At 46.5% G+C, this 26503-nt stretch overlaps 1 protein-coding gene and 1 long non-coding RNA gene across 2 annotated transcripts in view; one reads left to right on the top strand and one right to left on the bottom strand.

Moving 5' to 3' along the window:
* Window positions 1-26503, bottom strand: part of TNRC6B (trinucleotide repeat containing adaptor 6B) — a 225325-nt gene that overhangs the window by 161010 nt on the left and 37812 nt on the right. The window contains 2 exon segments of the mRNA XM_078147524.1: window positions 5342-5409; window positions 20244-20334. Of these exon segments, the coding sequence (XP_078003650.1) occupies window positions 5342-5409; window positions 20244-20288 (113 nt within the window). The 5' untranslated portion in view covers window positions 20289-20334.
* LOC144455786 (uncharacterized) lies at window positions 23885-24907 on the top strand. The gene is made up of 2 exons (XR_013484551.1): window positions 23885-24251; window positions 24610-24907. It is a non-coding gene; the product is annotated as an uncharacterized LOC144455786 (long non-coding RNA).

Here is a 26503-nt window from a genome sequence, read left to right as displayed (position 1 = left end):
AAAATAAAGCTTGCAAGCCACAGCTCTCTTTGTGGAAGCTGCCAGTGGGCCGCTCCCCACGATGCTGCTTCCCAGGGCTTGGAATGTTAATATACTCTGGGTATAATGATGTAGATGAAAGTAGTGAATCAGAAATAATTCAGGTACGATTGTATCTAGGAAGTATCTGGGAAACACAGTATAAAACTGGATCAAAAGAATAATTTCTGCCTTGAAGAGATAACTTCAAGTCTACAGGAGACAAAGAGATATGAAACACAGGCCAACAGAGCGGGATTTGGAGACGAAGGGAACAGAAACCCAAGGAAGAGCTTCTCTTAGGATAAGGGCACTGATGGGGGAGGAGTTGGTCAGGTCAAGGGGCCTCCTAGAACTAAGAGCGGGGAATTTAGGAGTTGAGAATGGACCTAAAGGAGAGAGAGAGTAGGAAGAACTAAAGTGGCTTAAAACCTGAAGATATCACAAAAGAAGCAAAAATTAACCCAAGCACTACATCACTCTTCATAAAAGTGGTCTCCTTCTATTTACTTATTTGTTTTCGTGGTGTTGGAGGCAGGTAGGGGGCACAGTGGATAGAGAGCAGGGCCTGGAGTCAGGAAGACTCTTCTGCCTGAGTTCAAATCCAGCCTCAGATACTTCCTAGCTGTGTGACCTTGTGCAAGTCAACCCTGTTTGCCTCAGTTTCCTCATCTGGAAATGGCAAACCACTACAGTATTTCTGCCAAGAAAACTCCAAGTGGGGTCAACAAAGAGTTGGACACGACTGAACAGCAGCCACATGCTGTAATCCCTCAGGAGAATGTAGGCAAGGACTACCTTTTCAAAGGCAGTATCTGCCTTGGGATCCATGTAAGCTAGCCCAGTGTCTTGCACACAGTAGGAGCTTAATGTTTGTTGAACTGAACTGGATTAAGTGAGTGGTACAGACATTCAGAGACACAAGACTCCCCTGGAAGGAATGCTCCTGGTTGCCTGGGGCACTCTGGGAAAGCACATCAAAGGAAGGGGAGGCAGCGAGATGTGGAGTCTAGGCCAAGGAATAAGAGAAGAGCACTGCATCTTTAATGACCACACACTGCAGCCTGCTCCATGATCCCTCATCTTGCCCAGAGAAAGTACAGGAGAAAGGACGGGGGAGGGAGAGGCAGCCCAGCGGGCAGCCAGGCAGGATCACGCCTCTTCAGACGCCTGCTCCTCGGGCAAATCACTTCCCTCCTTCCGGGCTCAGCCTCTTCACCTAGGAAGCAGGGGGCTGGGCTGGGAGACCTCGGAGCTCCCTACCAACTCAAAGTCCCCGATCCTGGGATCCTCAAGAAGCCTCCCTTAACCCCGCCGGGGACACGTCCGACTCACTCAGTCATTGGTCTGGCCTGGCCTGTCTTGGAGTACCCAGACTATATACACGTGCACTCTGTGTGACACTGCATTCTACCAAGATCAGTGCCCATCTCATGAGGTAGCTCCACAGCCCCTTGTTCAAGAAACAGGAAAACATTAATCTGTGCATTTAGGCATGAGAGAAAGTGTGCAAACTGGGAATGGGATGAATGCCACAGGAGGCAGCTAGTTCTCTAATAGTCAACTAGTTGGCACAGTGGCTAGAGCTCTGGGCCTGGAGGCGGGAAGACCTGAGTTCAAATCCTACTAACATCAACGGTGTGCACCTTCTCTGTATATCTTAACTTAAAAGCTATCTGTCTCCCCCGTCAGAACGAGGGCTCCTGGAAGGCAGGAACTGTTTGTGCATTTCTTTGTATGCCCACACCACTCGAGTCCTTAATAGATGCTTGCAAACTGTACTGCACGTTGGGGAAATGGCGCATGTCTTTTGTAACATCTTAAGCTACTCCCCACAGAAACCTCAACCTGCCCAGACTGCCTCAATGGTACCGTACGGCCTCAAATCACAGAATACCACTGTGCCCAAAGAACCACAAACTCAGTGAGCACCAGGGCTCAGCGAAGGTATGAGGCTGAGGCTGAGCCCTGCGTGCCCTTGGCCGACTCACCGCCTGCTTCACAGGGCCTCCGATTCCTCAGCTCTCCACTGAGAAGCCTGGATTAGGGGCCCCCTGCACCCTGCCAGCTCTAGGCCTGTGGCCCGAAGATCCAGAGGTAGGCTGCAGCGCACTAATGACCACAGATGCTCTGGACACAAACAGGAGCATCTTGGAAATGGAAGGCGAGCCAATCGGTAATAAGAACAAGGGGTTAAGGCCTTCTCTCCACAGGCCAGGTGTCAGCACCGGCCACCAGGAGCAAGGACGAAACTAAGCCAAGACGACGCAAAACCAAATCAGAACCGATGCCCGGGAGACGCAGAGGGCGCGTCAGTGACGTCAAGCTACTCGCAGAGAGAAGCGAGGGGCAGGTGAAGTGCTGAGGGGGAGCACAGGAGGCTGGGATCACCCCAGAGTCAGAAGAGTGGGCAAGGCTGGCCTTCGGGTTGGGTTTTGCTATGGGCATTTTCTTATTGCAGACCTCTAAGTTAGGAAGAACGTAATTAGCACAGAATTCTACCATGAAATCAGAGTGAACTCAAATCCCAAACAGGAACTAAAACCATAAGTCCCCCCTACTGCACGTGGGTCCGAAGACCTGGGCTCGGTGTCAGGCTCAATTCTTCTTTCTGAATCAGCCTCGTAAAACTTTCTGGAGCTTTCCTTTCAGGTAGCACGTCCATTCAAATTCTGAACAGATTCTCCTTAGACAGTGAAATCAGAGGAGACCACGGCCTCGGGGACAACACTATATAATTAGTAGTAGTTAACTCACGCGAGATTTACCCCCGGAATTAAGATTTGTTTTACTAAGAGAGGCCTCAGGAAAAAGGAAGAGCAGGGTTCAAGTTGTTCAATACCTACCAGCTAGCTGACAGTGGGAAAATCTACTAACCTTTCTCAGGGCTGGGGCAAAATCTTTGCAAACAGTAAACTAGAGAGCAGGAGCGAACTGGCCTCTGGGACTGGGAAGAGGGGTTTCCTCTACTAAGGAAAGCACGGTCCCTGTCCCGTAAATTTGGTAAATAACAAAAGCTATTAAGAAAATAGACATTTCAAAAAGAAGCCAGGTAAAGAACAATCAGTATTCACCAGAGAAAGGACAGTCAGTCCAAATCCAAATCCATACAAAGCCCTGCCCCTAGCAGATGAAGTGAACTAGGACAGGGCCCAGACAAGGAGAACAGACAGCCGGGTGGCTGAGCTCCCGGCCGCTCTAAGCCTGGAAAAGGGGAGGACCAGGGACCCAAAGTCACCTGGTAACTAGCTAGGCTGACCTTTAGGTTCGAAATCACCCCCTTCATTCACCCAAGTGCTCTGCCCAGCTAACACCCAGCCAAAGAAATGCTGTGAATAAACCTCTTGACCCGACCTTCAGTGAGGAGGCTCAGACAACTTCGAAGACAATTTCTGCTCCCCCTTCTTGAAAGCAGTATTCGTTGTTACAATTGCGTCTGTGTTCTATATACCATGTGATTAAAGCTATAGATTTTAATGAAGTAATTATATGGTAATAAACTCAGCTTGCTTGATTTTTCTGGGGTAGATCTTAGAGAGGAGTAATCAGAGAATGATCACAGAAGACAAATACTAAGTAAAACAATTTGAAAGCAGTAATTCTAAATCATAGCTGGCCTCTTAGCATTTTACACGAAACAAATAAAAAAGGATTTTTATGAAGCAAAAAAGCAGCACCCCTCTGCCTTCTCCCCTAAACCTGCAATCCCACATGGGCTGAAATTCCGTCAACATCAATGACAAATGTCCAAAAAGGCACTAAACAATCTCTTGCATCTCAAAAGTCAAGTCTTTCCTAGGGCACCTTCTCTGTGCAGGCCAATGCGGTCTGTTAACATACATACTCTGATTCTACCGTGTGGGCATCACCAGGATAGAGGCCTGCGGTTCATCTGAGACCTCAGCTAGGCCTCACCCTGAAGGTCAGTCCAGCACTGATGCACAAACAAACACAACAGCACTTAACCCTTCAGTGGCCTTGACAGACAAACTGCATGTGGGAAACGTGGCTCTAATGAGTGGGGATCACTTGAGGCATTTCCCGACCCCTCAGCAGCAGATCTCACAGCAACTGGTACTTGGGGCCCAGAGTCCAGTCTTTGGGATCTTAACAGCCTCAAAGAATATGACTTTTGGGGGTGGGGGTTATGATCACTCTATGACGTAAAGTGCACAGGGAGGGAATGGAGGAAGAAATTAGAATAACTTGAATATTTCCTACATCTGCTTCAGTTCTAACAGGGCTCAATTATTCCCTCTGTTACCCTGGCTTAGAATTTCATTAATTCTATCAGACCACCATGGATGCAAGACCCTACCTAGGTGCATCTGACAGGATATGAACAAAACTGGGATTGATTCAGAATGTCATTTAGAAAGCTAAAGCTGTGAAGAGATCCAGGTTTCTACTCACAAGAAAAAGAACCAATTCCATGGAATGAATTTTCTGTAGAAGCAGACTGTGCTTCTTTCTTAAAGAGTGTCAGAAAACAAGGTAAAACTAACCTCCCATAGATGAGCACTACAGAACAAAACTAACCTGGAGATGAGAAGGACCTCTCTTGAAAGACTTTCCGCAAATTCTACAAATTAGAAAAACTGTTCAGAGCATCCATTTGAACAGAAACATATGGTAGTGACTTCAGGCCTCTGGAAATAATCTTAACTATTCTTCCACAAAAGTATCAGTTTGTTCTGCTGTAGAATTTCTTACAATTTTAACTAGGGAAAACCTCACCTGTCATAGAAAATAGACCGCCCTGGGCTCCCCTCTTCTTTCTAAAGCCAAATTGTTCCACAGACAGAAGGGATGCCAAGAATTGCACTAAATGCTATCTAAGAGAAATGGTACCACTTCTAATACTGATTCCTTTTCATTGTAAATGTCTTATTATTAAGACAAAGATTAGCCTTGCCACATAACTAAGCGGAACAGAATTTCAGGAAGTGCTCTTCCAACACCTCCTCAGGTGACTGGTTTCACACAGGCATGTCTGGTGAAAACGGCACACTGTTTTCTATTTCTACCCGTAATCTAAACCAAAGTTCATGGGCTCAGGTTAGAACACTCTGATCCATGAAGTCCTCGCTAAAACACAATACCAATTCTGGTTAGTCAACCATGGGAAAAACTCAGCTTTCTCCCTTGTGCAGGTTAGCAGGCCCGTAAATACAAACACACTCACTCCCTGCCACTGGTGAGCACTCACCAACACAAACACTCCCCCCACATCCAGCCCCCCCAAACACGCTTTTCATAGACTTAACAATCGCATTTCAAAAATGTGTCACAAGACGCTTTCACAAAATAAACCATGACTCACTGTTGGCTTTCTTCACCAGGAGGCGGAGTCTTGCCATGCCCTTCCATTACCAAATCTTCATGTCCCACCTGCCAAGGCAAGCATCACAGGTCATGTATTATCACCTCCAAAGTGGGCCAATGCTTCATGTTACAATTTGGTCATTTCACTGTATACTTCCTAGAACGTAGAAAGTGGAGTCAGAAGGCACCCTAGAGCTAATCTAATCCAACCCTTTGCCCATTTTACAGATGAAAACACTGGCACGGAGAGGTCTGATGGCTCGTCCAAGAGGAAACGTCAGGTTAATGGCGGAGCTGGACCCTGAACCCTAACGCGCCAGTGTTCTTCCCACTCCAACATTCTGTCTGACTCTCCTATTTCAGATGCCAGTGGTTCTCGTCCCCTCAAGGTAACCTTTCCTGGGTGATCACAGCTCCATGAAAAGACTGGACACTCAGCTGCTTTAGAAGACATCTTTGGTCATCAGTAAATAGGGCTTTATGGAAACAAACAAAATTTCTTTCCCTGAAATAGTTCACGAGGTAATAAAGAAGAGCCTCAGATTCAGGCACTATTCTCAACCTGGAAAAAAAGGAGAGCATGGAGAGCATGGAGAGGGTGGAGCGGTGGCAGGGTCAGCCTCATGGCCAGGACAGCCCGGCTTCAAGCCCTGCTTCTGCTGTAGGAGTGGCATGAGCACGTCCCCTCCATGCCAACGGATAGAACCACAGGCCTCAGAGCCTCCATCTGATCATGCCTGGGGACACGCCACACCACTTGTGCACAACCTACTGGCTTCCCCCATGTATCCTTCACTGTTCTTTGTTCAGCAGCAGCCAGGTCTAGTCAGAAATCACGGGGTCACATCACGATAAAGAGAACATCAGGTGGCTCTGTGCCAGGAGGCAGCCTGGAACTCTGAGGAAAACCATGCACTTTTCCAGTTGCAGCCCACCCTGCCCTCCTCCTGCTCTGTAATTCTAGGACCTTCCTAGGGCTGCTGCTGTGTGGAAACGCTAATGATTTCTGTGGACCTATTTTGTACTGTGCTTCTTTATGGGAACCGTCTTCTCCCCTCATCCATCCGTAAGTGCTTATTCCAAGTACATGCATCCACTGATCTACTGAATTCATCATCTTGCACAAAACAGTCTGGACTCTGGAGTGGGAGGACCCAAGAGGGCTGGATTCACCGGCCTCTGAGGTCGCCTCCACTTCCAGATCTGTGGCCCTGCGAAGTGCTGGCCACAAGACTGTCAGGTCCTGGGGCAGGAAGCCTGAGAAGGGCCTGGCGGGCTTGCCGGGGGAGGTGGGTACTGGGCTCCTTTAGTCGCCTCACTGCAAAAACTACTGTATCATCATTTCCTACAAAAGCTCCACCCCAAGCCATCTTTGCCTCTTTTCCATTTCTCAGCACTGACAGTTCCTTTGACTAGGTCAGGCTGAAGCTACTGCTGCTGCTCAGCGCCTTCTCACTTGTTCTCCCTTCTAATCAATCGGAGGCCGAGTTTTACTGGCCAGTGGTTTGGCTGCACACAGACAAGGCAGTTGCTTCTTCTATGCTTTCTGCATCAATAACCACCATGCTCTTGCCCACGACAATCCATCGCCTTTCTTTCCGTGATGGCTGTTCTGTGCTCGATCCATCCTAGTACTTGGTCTCGCTCTCTCATGGAAGACAAAGCTTTTCCTCATCCACAAGCCCTCAGTCCTCTTTTCCCTCTCAAACTGGAGCCTCATCGTGGATTTTGCCCCCACCTGTCACCCCCAGATACGTATCCAAGCTGCTACCACCTAGGTCAGAAGACCAGCAACTTCCAACAGACACCACGCTAACAACAGATACTTGCAGACACGAGCTCATGTGAGCCTCACAACCACCCTGTGAGGAGGAGATACCACAGGGCTGACCAACCCACTTTATGGTTGAGGAATCAGACTCAGAGAAATTTAGACATACCCTTGGTTAACCAGCTGAGAAGCGTCAGAGCGACGTGCCGCGCCCCCTAATTTATGGACTTCACAATCACCAGGCTACTGTTTCTGGGTGTTTCTGTTTCTTGCTGATCTCCTTTTTTATTTTTACTGGTACCAGAGTTTGGTGACCACCGCTATATAGTACAGTTTTAGGCCTGGTAAGCCTATGCCCTCTTTGTTCAAGCCTTTTCCACTATTCCCCTTGAGACTCTTGACTTTGATTCTACCAAATGTGGTCACTGTGTCTAGTTCAAAAAAGAATCCCTCAAGAAATCTAACTGGTATAACACTAAATTTGTCAGCTAATTTAGGTCACATCGACATTTTCATTATGTTGGCATGACCTAAACATAATCAGTAAATCCACAATTCTTTAATGCTTTTATTCCTGTAAAGAGGGCTTTATAGTTTATACACACACACACACACACACACACACACACACACACACCCCTTTTAAGTGCCTTTGTAGGCTGACCCTCAAATTCTCTATAAATTTTGTAGTAATTTTAAGTAAGATTCAGAAAAATCACTGAACCATGCATATTTCTTGACCCAGCAATACTGTTACTAGGTCTACACCCCAAAGAGATCAAAGAAAAAGGACCCATGTATACACAAATATTTATAGCAGTTCTTTTTTATGGTGGCAAAGAACTGGAAACTAAGGTAGTACCCATCATTCAAGAAATGGATGAATAAATTACCATATCTTAATGTACTGAAAATACTATATCGTGCCTTAAGAAATAATGAAGGGGAAGGTTTCAAAGAAACCTGGGAAGACTTGTCTGAGAGGATAGGGAGCAGTCTACACTTTGGATATTTCTTCTTATACTGCTACGGCTGGCGAGCACTTCTAAAACAAAGCCTAGAGAAAAGAACACCCTCTCTCTACACCCGTCTGCATTTCCTTATCCATCAAAGTTTCCACTGCCTTCTGAGTCAGGCCCTTTCACCACCAGAGCAGATCCAAGCCTTCTCTGCCTAAGCCTCCCCCTGCACACTCTGCTCACATAGTCCCAGGCAACAACCTCACCTACCTTACTGAGAAAATCCAGGCCATCTACCACAAGCTGCCTCTTCTTCTCCCAGCCTAGACCCTGTCTCCACCACTTCCTCCAGGACTTCACTCTCAAAGAAGATGACCTTTCTCCATGTCAAGGCCAGCCCTTCCACACTGGGCCTTTGATCCCTTCCACTCCCACCTTCTCCAGAAGACTGCCCCCATTCAGCCCCTCTGGGTCTCTCTAATGCTCAGTCTTTCCCTATATCCTGGTTCCTTCCCTGATGCCCACAACACACTCAAGCCCCTCTGATAACTGGGGCAGCTAGGTGGCACAGTGGATAGAGTACCGGCCCTGAAGTCAGGAGGACCTGAGTTCAAATCTGGCCTCAGACCAAACACTTAACACATACTAGCTGTGTGACCCTGGGCAAGTCACTTAACCCCAATTGCCTTTAAAAAAAAAGAGAGAGAAAGAAAGCCCCTCTGATAATTAAAAACCCTACCCTCCCTGCTAGACGCTGTTCTCTGTCTTTCCTTTCTCTGTTTTTTTTATTTTTTTTGGGGGGGGGTGGTTGTTGTGCCCAGGGTCACACAGCTAGTAAGTGTTATATGTCTGAGGCTGGATTTGAACTCAGGTCCTCCTGAATCCAGGGCCGGTGCTCTATCCACTGCGCCACCCAGCTGCCCCTGTCTTTCCTTTCTCTGTAAAACTCCTCTGCATCCTTCCTCTCACTGTTGTCCGAGCCCCCTGCCATCTGGCAGCTCTCCAGAGATCTCTGCACGACCCAATCTGACTGCCTTTCTTCAGTCTAGGTTCCACCTGACCACTCCTCTGGTCACTGGTGTGTTCTCTCTTCTCGGGGTATCTGTGACAATGCTCCTCCCAGTCCTCCATGCCCTTCCTTTTCTGGGGCATCAGAAAAGATGCCTGCCCACTGAGTGCACCCAAAGGCTCTGTCTGAGACACTCTTTTCTCTTCTCCTCATGGGCTCAATGGCTATCTCTGTGCAGATGACTCCAGCATCTGGAGCAGCTTGCATGCCGTGCCCGTCATCCACTCTCCGTTTCCCATCTCCAAAACTTTGCACTGGTTGGCCCTCATGCTTGGAACACCCCTACCCCTCTCATCTCTGCCTCTTGCTAGCTCAGGAATTCCTTCAAGACTCAGCTTACGCACCACCTTCTCCAGGAAGAGAGCTCTACTGATTCCTCTATCACATATGCACATGTTGTCTTCCCCACCTGTTGGAATATAAACTCTTCGAGGGAAAGGACTGTTGGGCTTTTGCCTCAATTGCCAGAGCTGAATATAGTGCCTAGCATACATCAGGCATTAATACATACTTATGGACTGAATCAATATACGCTTTTGGTCATACTGAAGATGTAGTGTCAAGGCTGTGTTTAGGGTAGGTTTTTTTTTTTCCAAACTTTTTACACGAATAAGTGCTATGTTCAACCATGTCATCCTAGATGATGTGATGCTAAGGGGGTGGAAAATTACACAGTCTGACATGCTTCCTCAATGGAAATATATTCCAAATGTTCTGATAAAAGAGAGGTGTGGTCCCAGGGCTTCTGAATCTAAGACAAAAAAATTACTCAAAGAAGGATGAGATAATTCTTAAGAATTAATTTCTGACAACAAAATTGTGAGTGACTCAACAAAATAATGAACAAGGATAAGGAGGAAAGTGGTTGAGTAAGAAAAAAAATCTTTCTATCAAATATCTTTGATAAGGAAGGGTGTGATATCCCCAATGCACATAGCTATATACACAGCTGGGCATCCCCCAGGAGACAAGTGGTTAAAAGATATAAACAATCCTCAAAAGAAGGACAAGCTATTAAAGATCATGTTAAAATATAACTCACTGATATTAAGAGAAATACACACCAAAACAATGTGGGGCTTCACCTCGCCCCCAGCAAACTGGCCAAGAGGACCAAAGACGTGAAGAGCCAACGTCAGAGGGTTGGTGGAAAGGTAGACACACTCATGTACTACTGGTAGAAATATAAATTAGCCTAACCATTCTGCAAAATAATGTGGAGTTATGCTAAGAAAGTGACTAAAATGGACTGTGAGGCATCAGTTCCAAAGAGTTCAATGATAAAAAGAAAGTTCCTATATACATCAAAATATTTATAGCAGTACTTTTTATAGAGGCCAAGAACTGGAAACAAGGTCAGTATCCGTACATAGGCAGACAAACAGATTATGGTATATGAATATCAGTCAGTTGGTCAACAATAATTTTTTTGTTTTTATTTAATTTCTTTTCAATTAATAAGCAATCATTTTCTCTCTCTTCCAGCTCCCTTCTCCCATTTTAAAAAAAAGAAAACCCAAATCCCTGCATAGAAATGTAGAGTCAAGCAAAACAAATTCCCACATTAGCCATATCCAAAAACTCTATGTTTCATTCCACATCTCGAGTCCATGACTTCTCTAACAAGAAGTAAAGGGCTGCTTCAGCATTCCTCTGCAATCATGGCAAGTAACTGCAATGATCAGAGTTCCAAAGGCAAAGTTCAACCTGCATTTATTACCCACTTCCATTTGCCAGGCACTGGGTTAGGCACTAAGGCTACAAAGAAAGGCAAAAAAGGAGGTTTCTGACCTCCAAGAACTCCCATCCTCACGGGAGACACAAAATGTCAACCACTGGGCACATGTAAGACATATACTGGCCAAATGAGGTAATCTCAGAGGTAAGGGGACAATGGCGAGAAAGAAAGGGTGGATACAAAGGAATCTGAGGTGAGTCTTGAAGGAACCCAGGGGCTCCCAGAGTTGGAGAAGAAGAGGTAGAGCGTTTGAGGCATGAGGGACAGCCAGGGCAAGTCAGAGGATGCAGCACAGCCTGTATCACAGAGCGTGTGCAGAGGAGTAAGTGTAGTAAGACTGGAACAATAGGAAGGAGCCGGGGTGTAGGGCTTTAAATGCCCAACAGAGGAGTTTATATTGGAACCTGGAGTTTATTAAGTAAGACCTACACTTTAGCAAAATAATTTTGGCTGCTAAGTAGAAGATGGATTGGAGTGGGAAGCCTGATTAGAAAATTACTGGGAAGAGGAGCTAAGATGGGAGAATAGCAGTTAAGTACAGCAGGGACCCACTCCATCCTATACCAAAATTCTTTCAAATAGATCCAGAACACATACCAGACTGAATCTTGATAGGAAAATCCAAGAAAAAGTTGCAGTGAATCATTTGTCCAGTCCAGGCAGGCACAGAGAGACAGACAGAGAAGTCAAGGACACAAAAGCAGGGCTGGCCAGGAGCATGGCTGAGCAGAGCACGCCAATGCCCAAGGGAAGAGGAAGTCCCAGACCCACACCAGGGCCCACTAAGAGGGAATTTAATTAAAGAAGGCCTGGTAGTGTTTCTGTTATGTTTTGACGATCTTAAGAATAGAAAGAGAAGGGAAGAAGAATCCCTAAGGTGGAGAAGGGAAAGAAAAACATTAGGAAAAATTATCTCACCTAATCCGAGTGGGCCACTAGATATCAATACAAATGAAGAGGAGAGGATGGTGGGGGTGGGGGTGGGGTGAAGCAGCTGATGCTCTAGCTATACTCTCATCTGAATGGTTAAAGAAGAGAAGAACACATGCATGTGTGCGAGCACACACACACACAGATGGGCATGGAAACACATTTTACTCAACAGGAAAATAGAAAGGTAAAAGGAGAAAAGGGAAGGAGGAATTAGTGGGGCGGTAGGGGGTGGGGGTAGATTAAGGAAGGAATCAGTCCTAAGCAAAACAAATTCTAACTAAGAGTCTTCTAAAATATGTATACCTCTTTTTCAGGTGGAAAAGAAGGAGAATCTGAGAGGGTGTCTATCAAATGGGGACTAGCTGAACACGTTATGGTACACAGATTGACTGAATGCTGTTGTGCTAGAAGAAATGAAGAGGGAGGTTTCAGAGAAACCTGGGCAGATTTATATGAACTGATGCAAAGTGAAGTGAGTAGACCCAGGAGACCAATTTCTACAGTGTACAATTTCTACAATAATATCAAAAAGATAAACATAACTGAAAAACTTAGGGACTTTTATCAGTGTAATGACCAACCAAGATTCCAGAGAACTTAAAGAAACATGTTCCCTACTTTTTGCTGGAAAGCTGGTGGACTGCAGACAGAGGCCTATTTTCTTCTCTTTCTCTTTTTTTAGACATGGTTAATGTGAGAATTTGTTTTGCATTACTATACAACTATTTAATGGTTTTTGTTTTCCTCTCTTCTCAGTGGGTGAGAGAGAGGGGAGTAGGGAGACAACTGGGAACTGGAAATAAAATTGAATGAAGCAAGAAAGAAGAGAAGGAGAGAAGGGAAGGGAAAAAGAGAGAATGGAAAAGAGAAGAGGGAGGAAGGACAGAAGAAAAAGAGAGAAAGAGGGAAAAAAAGGGAGGGAAGGAAGGAAGAAAGATGAAGAACTCAGAGTACAGAATGAGATCATAATTTTTTTTGGACCTGGCCAATGACTAAATTTGTCTTGCTCGACGATACATATTTGTAACAAAGGTTTTATCTTTGTTTCATTCTCAATTCTGCGAAAGGTTAATATGAGAGGGAGAGAAGGATGTTTTTGCTGACTGCAAATATACATACATACATACATATATACATATATATAAAATTAAAAAGAAAACCTGCACTAATCCAGATGAGAAGTGATAAAGGCCTGTACTAAGATGTTGGCTGTATGAATAGCAAGAAGGGGATGGATATAAAAATGTTGTGAAGGCAGAAACAACAAAATTTGACAAAAGACTGGTTATGGGAAGTGAGTTTAACTGAGGAAGTCAGTTGTGGGCCTAGGTGAGTGGAAGGGTGATGACTGTCACGATGGTCAAGGCCAGGAAGAAGAAAAGATTTTCAGGGAAAGATCCCGAGTTCTGTTTTGGACACGTTGAGTTTGAAATGCCCATAAGACATGCAAAGAGAAGGGGAAACGATGAATGACAACTACAAAGAAACTGAGGGAGACTTGTGTATCACAGAAGTAAAGTAAGCACAACCAGGAAAAGAAGAAAGAAGGATTACACCAACGTAAATGGAAAGAATAGGAATCAAACTGCTGAAAGTGATTCCTGTGTCATTCGAGTGAGTTTGGCCCAGGAGGAAGCAATGTGAGGATGCAGCCCCCTCCCTTCTCTGCGGGAGGGGCATTACACCTTATACTGGATGGCTTAGTTTGGCTAACCTGTTTTCCTCCCTCTCTTTTAAAATTCTGGTTATGAGATGTGGCTCTCGGGGAGGAGGAGAAGGGAAATACTGGGAAATGTAGGTAAGGTGAAAATAAAAGATACTAATGAAGAAAATTAAAAAGACAAGAAAATTGTGAATAATTTTAATAAACAAGAAAATCTAAAGAGCCAAATGCTGTTACCAATGAGCTCATGTGACAAAAGAAAATGTACACAAGATGAGACAAGAGCAAGAAAAAAGAACAAACAGCAAAGAAGGGAATGGACATCCTTGGGAAAGCTAAAAGGCAGAACAAGCTGAGGCTTGTAAAGAGAACACCGAAGGTGCCGAAAATAGCCACGCTGGAAACAAGAACGCCAAGCCGGGGAAAGAAGTGCTGCAGGGGGCGACCAGTGTATGTCGTTGAGGAGAAGAGAATCATCTGTAAACCGAAGGGAATGGAACAAAAACTTCGAAGGGGTACCTGAAGCCCAAGAAAAGGGAGGAGGCAGAGAACACCTCACTGACCTGCCTGAGTTGGAGATTCCACGGCCAACTTGGTGTCAGCCATCTCCGAAGAGCTAAGAAGAACGAAAGAGGCGCTGTAAGACAGGAAACAGAAAGGGTCGTTCCACCGCTCAGGAAGGAAAAGAATGCGGGTCCCCAACCACAACAACCTAAAGCAAAACACCACCAAAAGACAAGCATTCAGATGAATGCAATGAGCAAACTCGATTCTCCAGGGCTGACAATGAAATCGGTCTTCCTGCGCTTCGAAGGAAGGTGGGCTGCAACTGTGGAATGCTTTGTACGCTGTCAGGAGGAACTCAAGCAGCCACTGAGCACTTACTCACTATGTGGCAAGGGGTCGACTGAGGATACAACACAACCCCCTTGTACTGAAAAAGCTGCCATGCCCCTGGACAGAAAAGAGTGGCCGGGAAGGCTTCACCAGGCCTCCAAGTCCAGCCAGAGGTGAGCTGATTGTCAGGCCTGTTCCAGGAGCAAGAGCAGCAGTGTTCATCAGATTTCTGTTCTCAGGGCAAACCACGCAAAAGCAAAGGCGGGGCTGCTGGGAAGGGGATAAGTTATGTGCAGGACGTCAGTCTGTTCTGCCCGTTTCTAGTTATCACAAGAAGGGGTTCCAAGGCATTAGGGATGGGGTATTATTGGGAAGTGATGTCAACAAACCAAAAAATATCTGATTTTTAAAAAGAAAAACAATTTTTAAAGAATATGGGTGCTTCAGATGACTAGATCATTCCCAAGAGAATTCTAAAGAGGACTGCTCAACAGATGGTTTCCATGCACTCAGAAAGAACAGGTGACCCTTGAGAAAAGGCATGAGATCACTGAGAACAGGGAAGGCCAGACGGACTCTCACCAGCTTTGTCTACCAGATAACAGAAGGGTCTGTTTTTTCCAGCCTCATTCCCTGCTGACCACAAGGACCTTGTGGGTCTGTCTTCTCTCCTCCCTCAGATCTCCTGCTCCCTCTTGGCCTCTTCTCCTTTCTGACTGCTGCCCTGATCTTTGCCACTGGGCTCCAGGAGGGAGGTGCTCTCTGAGGTCCCCCTCTTGGTCCTCCCCTCTCCTTCCGGAATCCAGTGGCACGCCCAAGCTTAGATGGTGCCTTCCAAAGCCCCGTCTCGCCACAGCCCCAGGCCCACGTTGCCTCCCCTCAGATACGGCACCCTCATCTGTCCCTCTTGGCTCCTCTATTTCCTCTGTCAGTGGTGCCATCATTTGCCCATACTGCCCTGATTGAAACCTTGGCATAACCTCTGGCTCTCTGCTCTCCTCGACCTCTCAGAGTCAATGCAGTTACCAGGTACTCTCAATTTCACCACTTATCTTTCTCACATCTCTCCATCTTGGCGGTGCCACGTCTAGCACAAGTCGAAAAACAAAAGTACCAGGGTCCTCATATTACTACTTCATTTAAGCTACGGCAAGATGCATTCTGGCCAAAAGAAACAGGAGTCCCAGCCACACAGATGGGCTGGCGGTGGGGAGAGGTCCATGTGACCGGCCCCCTTCACTTTTGCTACAAGGAGGAAGGGGTGGGCTGTTGGGGATAACGCTGACTTTTGTGACCCGGGCCTCCTGTTATTGGTGGCCACAGGTCAGGACACTGGTGGACGTGAGGAGGTGTGAGTTAAATCCCACCCGGCCTCCCACGACACCAGCCTGGGCTCTCTCAAGTAAGGACGTTGGGGGGCAGACCTGGGGCACTCTGGGAAAGAAGAGGCCAGAAGCAGGCTGGAGGACCTTGGTGAACTATCCGCTGCTTGTAAACTTCCTGCTGGAGACTCTTCGTCCTCCCGAACAGCTCTCCCCTGCCTCTCTTTTCCTTCAGGGACCCGTGGGCCGCCTGTGCTGCCTCTACTTCCTGCCCGTCTCTGGTCTCAGGCCTTATTCTTTCACATCGCCCCTTGGTACCCGACACGCCTCCTCGGGTCTCTGGGATGAAGAGGAAGCTGATGGCGTTCCTTCCTCTTTGGCCTCCTGCTCTTCTCCTATACCCTCAAGCACTGCACTATCTTCCCACTTGGTCCTCTGGCTTCCACCCTCTTCCCCACCCCTCCCAACATGTTCTGCAGACCACCCCATCCCCACCAGTCACGCTAAAACGCAGGTGTAAACATGCCCCTCTTCTGCTCAAAGACTGTCAACAATTCTCTACATCCTTAAAAAAGAAAAGGCAAAACGGAGTCTTCTCCACAGTCTGCTCCCCTTTCCAGCCGCTGGGCTGCAAAGACTACTCTGACCGGTCACTCTCCTGCATAAACTCTTCATCATCACAGGAATGTAAAACAATCTACAGTGTCTCTGCGATTTTAATAGTTTACAAAATTTCAATTAACTTTCATAAAATTATTTTTGTTAAAAAATTGAATAAAAATGACAGTAAAGCTTGTGGCTTGACACGGTGTGCCTGTGGTCTGGCATTACGGGGTGGTAGACGGAGCCTCCCAAGCTAGACTCGGGGCTCAGGAAAGACAGGGGTGCAAGTACTAACTATTTGAGGGACAAGGCATAGAACCGCTCCAAACTGTAATTTCTTCATCTGTAAATTGGAGTATCTCCCTTTCCAGAAGTATTTTGAGGACCAAAGCAGAGCCCTTTTTCAGTACCAGAAGGCTACACAGATGTCAGCTCTCCTCCTCCTGAGTCTTGCTCTTACCCTGGAGCACGGAGAGGTCTGATCCTACTCTCCCATCCTTCCAGGTGTCCCTGTGACTCTCCTCCTCAAGCCTCACCACAGTCTTCATCCAGTCCCTCAATCTCTCTTATTTTCTTCATCCTTCAACTGTCTTCTGGCCTCATTTCCCTCCCTTCACAGACAGTCTTGATTCTATGACTAACCAGTTCAATGACACTCTGCTTTCTATCCTTTCTGTCCTGCTATCTTGTCCTTTCCTCTTGCCAACAAATGACAATGGACACCCTTGCTTTACCCCTGATACTACTAAAAAGGCTTCTAATGTTTATCCATTACCAATAATAATTACTCTTAGTTTTAGATAAATACTATTTATCTTATTTTAAGGAAAGATCCATTTATCTATGTGCTTTTTAAATTACCGTATTCTGTCAAAGGCTTTTTCTGTGTCTCTTAAGATGATCAAGCTCTTTTGATTGCTTTTATCATTAATACACTGTACTTTGTGATACAGCGGCCAAAAAAGCTCAGCTGATGGTAAATGACACTAAGGGAAGCAGTGTCCACAAGGAAGGGAATGACAGTGCCACTGTGAGTGCCTGTGTCAACTACAGGCGTGCGGTAGTGCTCACATCCACGCTCCACACAAGGGAGGAATGATCGATATGGCAAAGGACTGAAGTCACTGGGGATGCACAGACATGAGAAGAGGGAGATCACGATAACCCCCAGACAGGTCAGGACTGCTACTATGCAGAAGAAGGAGGCCATTACTCTGAATGATGCCAGAGGGCCAAATAATAGAAAGTTACAAAGAGGGAAACATAGGCTTGATGGAAGAACAAAGTACCTCGTCAGTCATCAGAGCTGTCCAACAGCCCCACAGGCTGTCTGGGAGATGGCAGGTTTCCCAACAGGGATCTTCAAGCAAAGGCTTGAAGCTGTGTACAGCTGCTCCCTTTTTGGAGATTTTCAGTCAGGTATGGCCAGGACCAGAGGGAGGCCCTGAAGGTCTCTTCCACCCCACCCCCCTGAGATTCTTTTTCCTAACATTAAACCCATATGTTCCTGATAGAAACCCAAATTGGTTATAGTGAGTATGCTTCTTAAATATATCACTATAGTCTCTTTGCTACTTTTGCTTTTTTCTACGTATTAACTGATAAATTAGGGTACAATAATGATTTTACATATTTAGGATAATAGTGTGGATCACAACAAGACATGCCAAGTCTTCAAAGAGACGGGAGGACCAGATCATCTTCCTTGTCCCCTGAGGAACCTGTACGTAGGCCAAAAAGCAACAGTTAGAACTGAACATGGAACGACAGACTGGTTTAAGACTGGGAAAGGAGTTCAAAAAGGCTGTACGCTGTCACTTTATTTACTTAACATACACTGCAGAGTATATCATGTGAAAAGCCAGGGTGGATGAATCAAAAGCTGGAATCAAGGTTTCCAGGAGAAATATCAACAATCTCAGATGTGCAGATGATACCACTCGGAGGGCAGAAAGTGAAGGGGAATTGAGAAACCCCTTGATGAGGGTGAAAGAGGAGGGTGTAAAAGCTGGCTTGAAACTTAACATCAAAAAAACCTAAGACCTTGGCAACTAGTCTTATCATTTCCTGGCAAACAGATGGAGAAGAAATGGAAGCAGGGTCAGGTTTTATATTTTCGGGCTCAAAGATCACCACAGCTGGCAAATGGAGCCATGAAATTAAAAGATGCTTGCTCATTGTAATGAAAGCTATGGCAAATCTGGACAGCATATGAAAAAACAGAGACATCAACTTCCTGACAAAGGTCTGAATAATCGAAGCTATGGCTTTTTCCACTAGCAACATATGGCTATGAGAGTTGGACTATAAGGAAAGCAGAGAGTGGCATTATTGACGCTTTTGAACTGTGATGCTGGAGACGTCTTTTGAGAATCCTCTGGAAGGCAAGGAGATCTAATCAGTCAATACTTAAAGAAATTAATTCAGGCTATTCGCTGCAAGGTCAAATACTGAAGTTGAAGCTTAAATACTCTGGCCACATAATGAGAAGATGGGACTCACTGAAAAAGATTAGGAAAGATTGAAGGCAAAAGAAAAAAGGGAGAGCAGAGGATGAGATGGACAGATAATGTCATGGAAACAACAAATGTGAGCTTGTCCAGACTTTGAGAGCTAGGGGAGGACGGAAGGGCCTGGCGTGCCGTGGTTCATTGGGACATGGAGAATCAGACGCGACTAAACGGTGTGAAATTTAAATTGATTTTTTTTCATAAATGTGGGTGGTGGGAGTGACGGTAGAATGAAGTTGATTAAAAAGAGGGTGCCTAGAAGCAGAAAGACCTCTCAGGAGACTCTAACAATATTCTAGGTTAGAAAGAGATAACGGTCTGAACCCATGCGGTAACCGTACAAGCAGACTGCAGAGGCCATCGGGGCCACACCCTTCATTTTGAAGATGAGAAAACTGAGGCCCAGAAAGGTGAAGCGACTGCTTGGCACCACTGGTAGAAGGTGCAAGAGGAAGTGTATGAGCCTGCGTCCTCTGAGACCAAAGGCCATTTTTGTCTCGTCTTGCTCACTCTCTCTAGGAAATCTCCTTAAAGAGAAAGACCCCGACACTCTCCATGGCTGCAAATTGACCTCCTCCTCCCCACCCAGCTCTGCCCTAAAAAACCCTCCAGAGTCACTCCCAATATTGTGTAGCCAAGATCAATCTAGAAGAAAACAGCAAAGGCGCTGCCCCTGGCCAGCCATCCTCGGTAGAGAAAACAAAGGCATGGGGAGCAAAAGAGCCTCTAACAATGAAGGAAAAGCCTGGCTTCCGAGAAGCCCAGGTAACACTTCAAAGGGAGGGAACAATTCCACGATCCTGGCAGGCAGAACCCCAGAAGGAAGCAAGACTCTAAAGGCAGGTAGAAGGTCTACTCAAACAACTGGAGGAACCTGGAGGATGTGCGCTTGGAGGGAGGGAGCCCCAAACTGTTCCATTCAACTAAACTATTTTTTTCAGTCTAGACATCTGGCTTGGCAAAACGAGTGTGTGGTATCGACGTTTCTAATGATAGGTGCTCCATAATATGGCCTGATCAAAAAGTCTACCAGACAGCTACAGGAGGTGGAAGGGAACTCAGAGGACATCTAGGCCAACTGGCCCTTCATTTTACAGAGGAAGAGACTGAGCCCCAGGGTGGGGCAGGAATTTGTCTTGGGCACACAGTGGGCTACATGGTGATTAACGTCTATGAGTCAGAGACAGTTCACCTCAAAGTAATTTCTTAAGGTAACAGATCATTCTTCAATGAAAATTTACTTGAAATACATCTTAAACAATTGTCAAAACAAATTATGATTTAAAATACATCATGTTCCCCTTCTACACTAGCAAGCTACAGGTGAGGTGATGAGAGACTATAACTCTTAAGACAACTAGCACATGACAGGTGCTCTGTCCATCTCGGCCGACCAGAAGAACACTTGCTTCTCATGCCTCCCCCTCCCTCAGAGACACCTCCTCGGTGTCCTGAGCGACGCTTTAACCACTGACCCTCTTAGCCCTTCACTGACCTCCGAGCAGCTTTCTTCCAATATTTCTCCCTCATCGGTTTGCATGGGAACAGAATCTGTGCAAAACTCTGCAGAAACACACAAATACGGCCTAAAAGAAACAGAAAGGAGAAAGGAAAAAATACAATGAAATCACCACACAAAAAGAGAATATGTTGTTTTCAAAGGGTTTGCTGAAATCACATGCGCCTGGGACCATGAATAACTCAAGTGTTGGCCTTTAATTAGTTGGCAGTTTATTTTGTGAGGTCGGGGGAATGGGGACACTGAACAAAGCCAGATTTTTCGGTTTTATTTGGCTAAGTATTTCAATTGCTCGGGCCCCTTGAGCTGATGTTTTTATGCTTAACATTCTCAGTGTTTCATTAGGCGGTGTGAAAATGTGTTGTAGTTACTATCCCTACGTTAAAAAAATTAAATATTTGGAAAACAAACTGTACCCTAGTTAACTAGAACAAGTTTGTTGCTCAAGATACTATAGAAGTTGTCTTTTTTCCTCTAAAAAGGTTAAATGAATCAAGTTAATTATAATGAGTTTATATATAAGTTGATTACAATTATATTACAATTTAACAGACTTGAAAATTTCTGAGCACTGTTTTTAATGAATCAAAAATGTGATCCCTGATGAATAATTATTCAAATATACAACACAAATCCTCTCTATAATCCAAACACAAATATTTTTCAATCCCTAGTAATTTTTAAGTGCATCCCATCCAGAATATAACATGAAAGAGACAAGATAATGTCATCTCTCGGTAATCTATCCCTTTTTCCGAGGTCTTGGTTTGTTCACGTGCTTTCAATCAGTATTACTGCCTACACAGACAAACTCCTTGTTATGTTCTAGGCTGGGACTGTGCTGGGTGCTAGATTTACACAAGACAAAAAGTGAACCAGTGTTTGCCCTCGAGAAAGATAGCAGGAAGCCCTCACATCACTTCTGATGCTATGACTACCACAGGTTCTGTTTCACCTAGGAATGGCATGAGCCTAAGAAGCTGAAGACATGCTGGATGGTTTCCAGAATGGAGGTCTTGCTACAATCATATTATAAGTGGCCTTGGAAAATCTGCTTCCCCGGACTCTTCTTCACCTCCCCCTCCATGCTCAGGCCCCTGGACTAGAGGGAGAAGATGAAGGGGCCTTTGCCTTTCCTTCCAACACAGTGCTTTTCTCTTACAGTGAGTGGGACCTAGAGCCTCAGCTTTGGGCTCCAAAGCAGCAGGCTGGAGAGGAGCTCTGATGCAGTCTTCATAAACGCTGGTGCTCAGGACAGTCAGCCCACGCACATGCACAGCTGCCACCCTTCTGCTGCTCACGCTCCCTCACCAGCCACGCTTTCCTTTCTATAGATCCAAACCCTCCCCATGCTCTAGGATGCAGCTCAAGCCCTACTTTCTCTAAGTACTCTAAACCGGGGGGGGGGAATCTGCGGCCTCGAGGCCACATGCAACCTTTTGACTGAGTCCGAGTTTTACAAAACAAATCCTTTTAGTAAGGGATTTGTTCTGTGAAGTTTGGATTCGGTCAAAGGATGGCACTTGAGGACCTAGAGGGCCACATGTGGCCTGGAGGCTGCCCACCCCTACTCTAAATCATGCCACTTTCTCCTTTCTTTACATTGCTATTGTAGCTCTTCTCAGCAGCCCATTTTAATCCTTATTCTTTGTTCCTGGTGTGTGTGTGTGTGTGTGTGTGTCTCCTGAACTAAACTGTAAGCTATTTCGAGGAAGGGACTGAATCTTTTATATGCTTTGCGTTCCCTCTACAGAGGAGGCATTCAACAAAACTTGATGCCTAAATGAACTCACAAACAGAGGTTGCCTGCTCAGAACCTTCCCACACTTTATTTAGTTCCATATCTCTGGCTTCACACAGGATGTGTCATTTTGAATGCCCCAATTGCACCTGAAACTTAACGTGTCAAAAATCGAACTCAATCTCTTGGGCCAGGCACTCCCTCTTCGTACTAGCTCTAAGACCATCATCATTCACTCTGTCTCTCAAGCTTTTCACCAACTTTATTTCTTGCTGGTCTCCAGTGTATGCTGTTCCAACTGAGCAGAACTGCTCACCCCCACCCACACACAACTTTCTTGTCCCTAATACGGTGACTTTACACATTTTTTATGCTCCACAGACTCAACAGGTACCCTCTTTCCCTTAAGTGAAATGTCCTCCCTTCCTCAGTAATCCACATCGCAGTCTTCCTTTAAAAACCCAGATGATAACTCAAGTCTGAGGGAAAGCAATGCCCAATTAGCCTGACATGACTCGGCTCCTCTTCCCATACACCTGAATCCTGTTTGCATTCGACGCAATAACCGCTTTGCTGATGCTCCTACTTTCCAGGTGGGCACACCCTATGTCTCTCAACTAGATCAAATCTCCTGGAGTCTGTTTCACAGAGACTACCTGGGACACTGGTATCTAAGTTGGATTTGGGCAAATTGGCGCCTAGTATTTCCCTGGTAGGAAGTGAGAAGGTAGTAAGGGGAGCATGTTTGTGGGATTTGTGTATTCAGAAAGTATCAGGTCCAGGCAGTAACTTAACCTAAGGAAGAAGGGGGAAAGAAGGGTGGTCCTAGTAGAGGTGGGAAGAGGCCAAGTGATGGTGACTGGGAGGAGGAGCCAAATAATGCTAAAGTCATCACAGGATTAAGGACATGTGTATGTCCGAATTCTAACTCCATTGTATCATTTCATCACAGGTCAGTCACTAGGTCAGAACATGTGGCAAATGCTGACCACATGGGCAGTCCTGAACTTATAAAATGCTCAGCACACAGTCCAGAAGTCAATACATGTTGATGACTAACTAAAAGTGGTATCATGTGGTATCTATCCTGGGTTTTCCATAAAATTTAGAAGAAAAGGATTTTTAAAAATTCCTCTCCATTTGAGAACAAACGAGGTAATAAACTAATTTAATACTCAGAATTATACTCAAGCCAAATTTCATACCTAGTAAACAGGACACTGGTTTCCAAGTTCCATAGACCAAAGCAAATGGTCTCCAACTTTTATAGCCTAAATTCCAGTACTTGAAACATATCTGCATTTGGTCTGGTGTATATGCACTCAAAACAGGTGAAGCAGTGGATTGCATAGTGGGTTGTCTCTAAAGGGTAGCTGTTCAATAAACACACACTGAGAGCTTGGGATGTATAAAGCACTATACAGTAATTTACTGGAAACAAAAACGAGTAAGACCCTAACCTCAGATAGCTGACAATAAGCTACCGAGAAAAGACAGGCAGAAACAATGAGAACCCAAAGGAGAACGTACTGAGTGCTAGGATTGGATTATGAAAGTTCAGAGAGAATGAGCAGTGGCAGCTGGGGAAAACCAGGGAAGGCTTTCGGAAAAAGGGGACGCTGGAGATGGGCCTTTCCAAAAATACAAGCAGGGAAAGGGAAGCAAAATTAAGATAAGACAGGCCCTCTTCTCGGCCCCTGTGATCTAGTCAAAGGAAATGACCTACACATGAGGAAATCTAACATTTCTGTAGCAGAGGGTAAACAAAGTACTTCATGAGGTCCAAGGGAAGAAAGGTTAACATGGGAATGTATAGAAAGAGAAAGGAAAGGAAGCAGGAGCAGGGCAGGAATTACAGCCGGAACGGTGAGGGTGGAGGAAGGACAGTCCATCTGGACTGTGAGTGGCCTTGACTGTCAGATAAGAGAGGGGGAAGCACACTCATTTTCCCTTTTGAGGAGAGGCCTGCCCTTTCTGCATCAGTTAAGTGTCCAGGCTCTGCTCTGCCCCACCTTGCTCCCCTTCCCCATAAAGGGTAGGCTGGTCGAGGGCACAGACTGTTTGTGGCTCTGCCTAGAACTGCAGATGGCACTGAGCCGACACTCCCTCGACGTACGCTGGACCGAACTGAAGGGACAACAAGGAGCCAGTGAAGGAAGTGGAGCTGAGCAGGACAGTCGTCACAAAGGACGATGCATAAGGAAGACTTCTCCACAGTGGGAAGGACAAATGCAGAGCAGAAGGTGAGGGGTGGGAACAGGGGAGAGAGCAGCTGAGACTGTGGAAGGAGAATTAACAGTAACCTAAGGGAGAAGGCAAAGCAGAACCCAAGTTATACGGGGGAGAAGGCCGCAGGGGTCACCTCCCCACATAGAAGGGGACCCTCTCACTCCTGGACTGGCTGGGGCACCATTCAAAACGTCCACCAGCACAGGCTGCAGCCCTGCAGCCCCTGTCCCCTCAGCTATGCTCAGGTGCTGTGACTCACCATCCCCAGTGAGAGGCAATGCTGGAAGGGGCTTTCTCCACTCTGAGGCCATGGGGCCTGTGAAAGGGCCTCAGTCCTTGGTCTCCCTCTGAATTCCTTCTTTTCCCTTCTAGATGAGGGAGATGGGAGCCTCTGACCTTGGGCGTCTGAAAGGTCAAAATGGCAGTGCCAGAGCCAGCATGGCATCGATGTCCAGAGGAGCAAGGAGTGACCTTTGGGAAACTGAGATGAGGACCCATCCAGCAGAAATGCCACCTACAGATGTGAAGCTGGGGGCCAACGCTGTGTCAGAACTGAATGAAACTAAGCCTCCCTCCCCAACAACCGAGGGGGGCGGGAGTGGGGAAAATATGCCCTAAGGTACCGGGAGAAATGGGATTTTTGAAGTAAATGTCCCTTGGTCAAAGCTAACTATTGCTGAGTGGTTAACTGGAAGTGGGGAGCTTCGTCACTGGCCTCATGTGCCTGCCATCCAATGGGGGCTAGAACTGATGGGATGCTCCCAAAACCCTCGGGGGGTTCCTAGAGTCCTGAGGGGCAGATGTAGCAGACTAGGAGGGATGGCCACAGGGGCCTTACTACAGCGTCAACACAGGTGAGTCACGGTGCCCCTGAGAAGAACAGCTGTCCAAAGAAGAACAGATTCTGAGAGGGAAATAACCAGCTTAGTTTTAAACTCGCTGAACCTCACTTACTGGGCTGACATCCACAGGAAGGCAGCCATGTCAGTCAGCAGCCTGGGGAGAAGAGTAAGGCTGCAGAGCAGAGATTTGCTAGGCAGGCAGGCAGGCAGGCAGGCGGGCACGTGCTCATGGACATCATCCTCTCTCTCATGCATTTTCAACATCTCCCTCACCCCTAGCTCCCCATAATCTTCTTACATACAGGCTCAGGCCCTCTTCTTCTGAAGAGCCTTAACTACAGCTGGGCAGTGCAGTGGACTGAGAGCTGGATTTGAAATGAGGAAGGCCTGTGTTCAAATCCTGCCTGAGACACATCCTAGATGTGTGACTGACCCTGGCAAGTCACTTACCCATTGTCTGTCTCAGTCTCCTCATCTGTGAAATGAGATAATAACTGCACTCCCAAGGCTGCTGTGAGGATAAAATGAATTACTAATTGTAAAGCACTCTGCTATTTAAACGCTAGCTATTATTATTATTTTCAGTATCTGCTAACTACCTGATGCTCCACTCCAGCGGCCCCTTGCTCCGTCGCCCCCACCATCAAGTTTCCATTCGACCCTCTAAATGAGCCTCCTGCCAAGCTCAGCAATGACCTCGTGGTCTTTGTTCAGTCTTCCTCCTCCCATGATCTCTCAGCAGTTAATGTCTCCAGCCCTTCACGCTGGAGAGTCTCTCCCCTTTACAGAGCCTTCTGGGTGGGTGTCTCATCTCCTTACTGGACTGGAAGCTCCAGGAGAGCGAGGACTATGTTCTATTCAACGTTCTGTCTCCCCCAGCGCCTGGCACAGTGCTCCGCATACAGTCAGTGCCCAGTAAATGTTTGTTGTTGGCACTGCTACATCAAAGAGGTGACAGCTGACGTTCTGAAAGTTAGATATGAATGCCAAGGGACTGCATAGAGAAAGGAGACAAGTGCATGGAGGGCAGAACTGCAGGCGTGGCTGTCCCAAGGGGTCAGGCAAGAGGAGCAACTGAAGGGCTTAGGGAGAGGGAGAAGAACCAAGTGGGTGTGTTCTCCCTGAAGACGAGGGAGGAGAGAATGGATGAGGACTGGCAAAGGCTGGGCTGGGCTCTGGCCTTTGGGAGGAGCGACGGTTCCCTTCGACAGAGGCCTATCAACACAAGGGCAGGACGGGGCATGAGGCGAGCATGGGGGAGAAAGAAGGAGAAGCGTCAGGGCGCACGTCGGCATCTGAATCTAAACCCTCAGAAGGAGCATTTCCACATACCCAGTGGATCCCGACGGCCTTCTCGACGAGGTCATATCATTTGCTTTTAAAGCCTGACGTGCTACCTTCAGAACCGCCCCCTTGTCTGCACC

This window comes from Phascolarctos cinereus, unplaced genomic scaffold (assembly GCF_003287225.1).
Source record: "Phascolarctos cinereus isolate Bilbo 61053 unplaced genomic scaffold, phaCin_HiC Scaffold_1;HRSCAF=81, whole genome shotgun sequence".
Classification (NCBI taxonomy): Eukaryota; Metazoa; Chordata; class Mammalia; order Diprotodontia; family Phascolarctidae; genus Phascolarctos; species Phascolarctos cinereus.
This window is presented reverse-complemented; position numbering and strand designations above follow the sequence as displayed.